General features: G+C 44.8%; 1 protein-coding gene across 1 annotated transcript; it reads right to left on the reverse strand.

Moving 5' to 3' along the window:
• Nucleotides 1–801, reverse strand: LOC147295435 (uncharacterized). Its single transcript, XM_086231329.1, has one exon. The coding sequence runs from the start codon at nucleotides 713–715 to the stop codon at nucleotides 110–112; it is 606 nt and encodes a 201-aa protein (XP_086087455.1). The 5' UTR covers nucleotides 716–801; the 3' UTR covers nucleotides 1–109.
• Nucleotides 802–1,219: the final 418 nt, after the last annotated feature.

Raw genomic sequence — 1,219 nt, forward strand, 5'->3', positions numbered from 1 at the left:
TTTAGTTTTAGTCATACTGTTTCTTTTTTATCATTTCTTTAAAAAAAATAACAAATTTACAAATGGGTGCAGATCATATTCATTCCCACGGTAAACGTTTCGATTCGTCCTACTGCGCCGGCAGGGTCTCGAACCGCCACGAAAAATCAGTGAAATCGGACGAATCAAAATACACATCGGAATTATCGAACAGTCCATCAAACGCCACGTACTCACCATTATTATCATTAAAGTTACTATTATCTCGGGTTCCTAACTCGAACGAGTCGCAACTCGGAACGTTTTCATCAAGCCGCCAAAACTCGCCGATACCAGACGAGTCAGAAGAAACTCGAACCAACTCAGTCTCTTTGTCTTTTACCATCTCCCCGGTAAAGTTCTCCGACGGAGGCAGACCCAGCTCATCGTCTGAAGCTTCTAGAAGGTATCCCAGGTCCGGATTAGACTCAGCGGAATCTGACGTCAGATCAACCACCGGCACCGGAACCACCACCGGCTCCTCCGCCGGACGGGGAGATGCTGAACAAGAAGTAGTAGCTGCTATCTCTTCCTCGAAGCTTTTCATGACGGAGTCCAGGTCCTGAGTTGTGGGATCAGGATCGGAATCGTCGAGGAAACCCAGAAGGTCTTCTCTAAGTCGCTTAACCTCGGCTGAGTCATGCTCCGAGTCGTCCGAGTAGTCCCGGACCCGTTTCTTAACATTCTGGACCTCCATAATAAGATAATTAAAAATACCAAACCGCAATTAGAGAGAGAGAGAATATGTTTTTGAGATGAACGTGAAAGTAGTTGCGGTGGTGGCAAAGCGAAGACAGAAGAAGCATTTTATAGGGGGACAATGTAGAGAGAGAAAGTAGAGAGAGATCGAGAGAAAGTGTGGGTGATGATGTGACGCAGGCAGGCGCGTGGGATCGAATACTTAGGCCATCACGGACGCCTTGCCTTTCTTCTTTTTCTTTTGACCTTTTTGATTTATTTGCTTCTATTTTCGTATTTTGGTTTCCTGATTTGTATTCGATTAAATTGGAATGAATTCCGAGTTGGAGTCCGGTCAGTTGTGGGAGTCCACTCGCCCTAGTCATTCACGTTATTTTCATTTCTTATATTTCAACTTCCTCTCTTTTTCTTGGCTCGGCTCGGCTGAGTAAAAAGTCCAACACTCTGAAACATGGTTGGTTCTTTTTTTTTGGGTCTGAAAGGTTGGTTCTATTTGTGTTTG

This window comes from Dryas octopetala, chromosome 2 (genome assembly GCF_963921425.1).
Source record: "Dryas octopetala chromosome 2, drDryOcto1.1, whole genome shotgun sequence".
In the NCBI taxonomy this organism is placed as follows: domain Eukaryota; kingdom Viridiplantae; phylum Streptophyta; class Magnoliopsida; order Rosales; family Rosaceae; genus Dryas; species Dryas octopetala.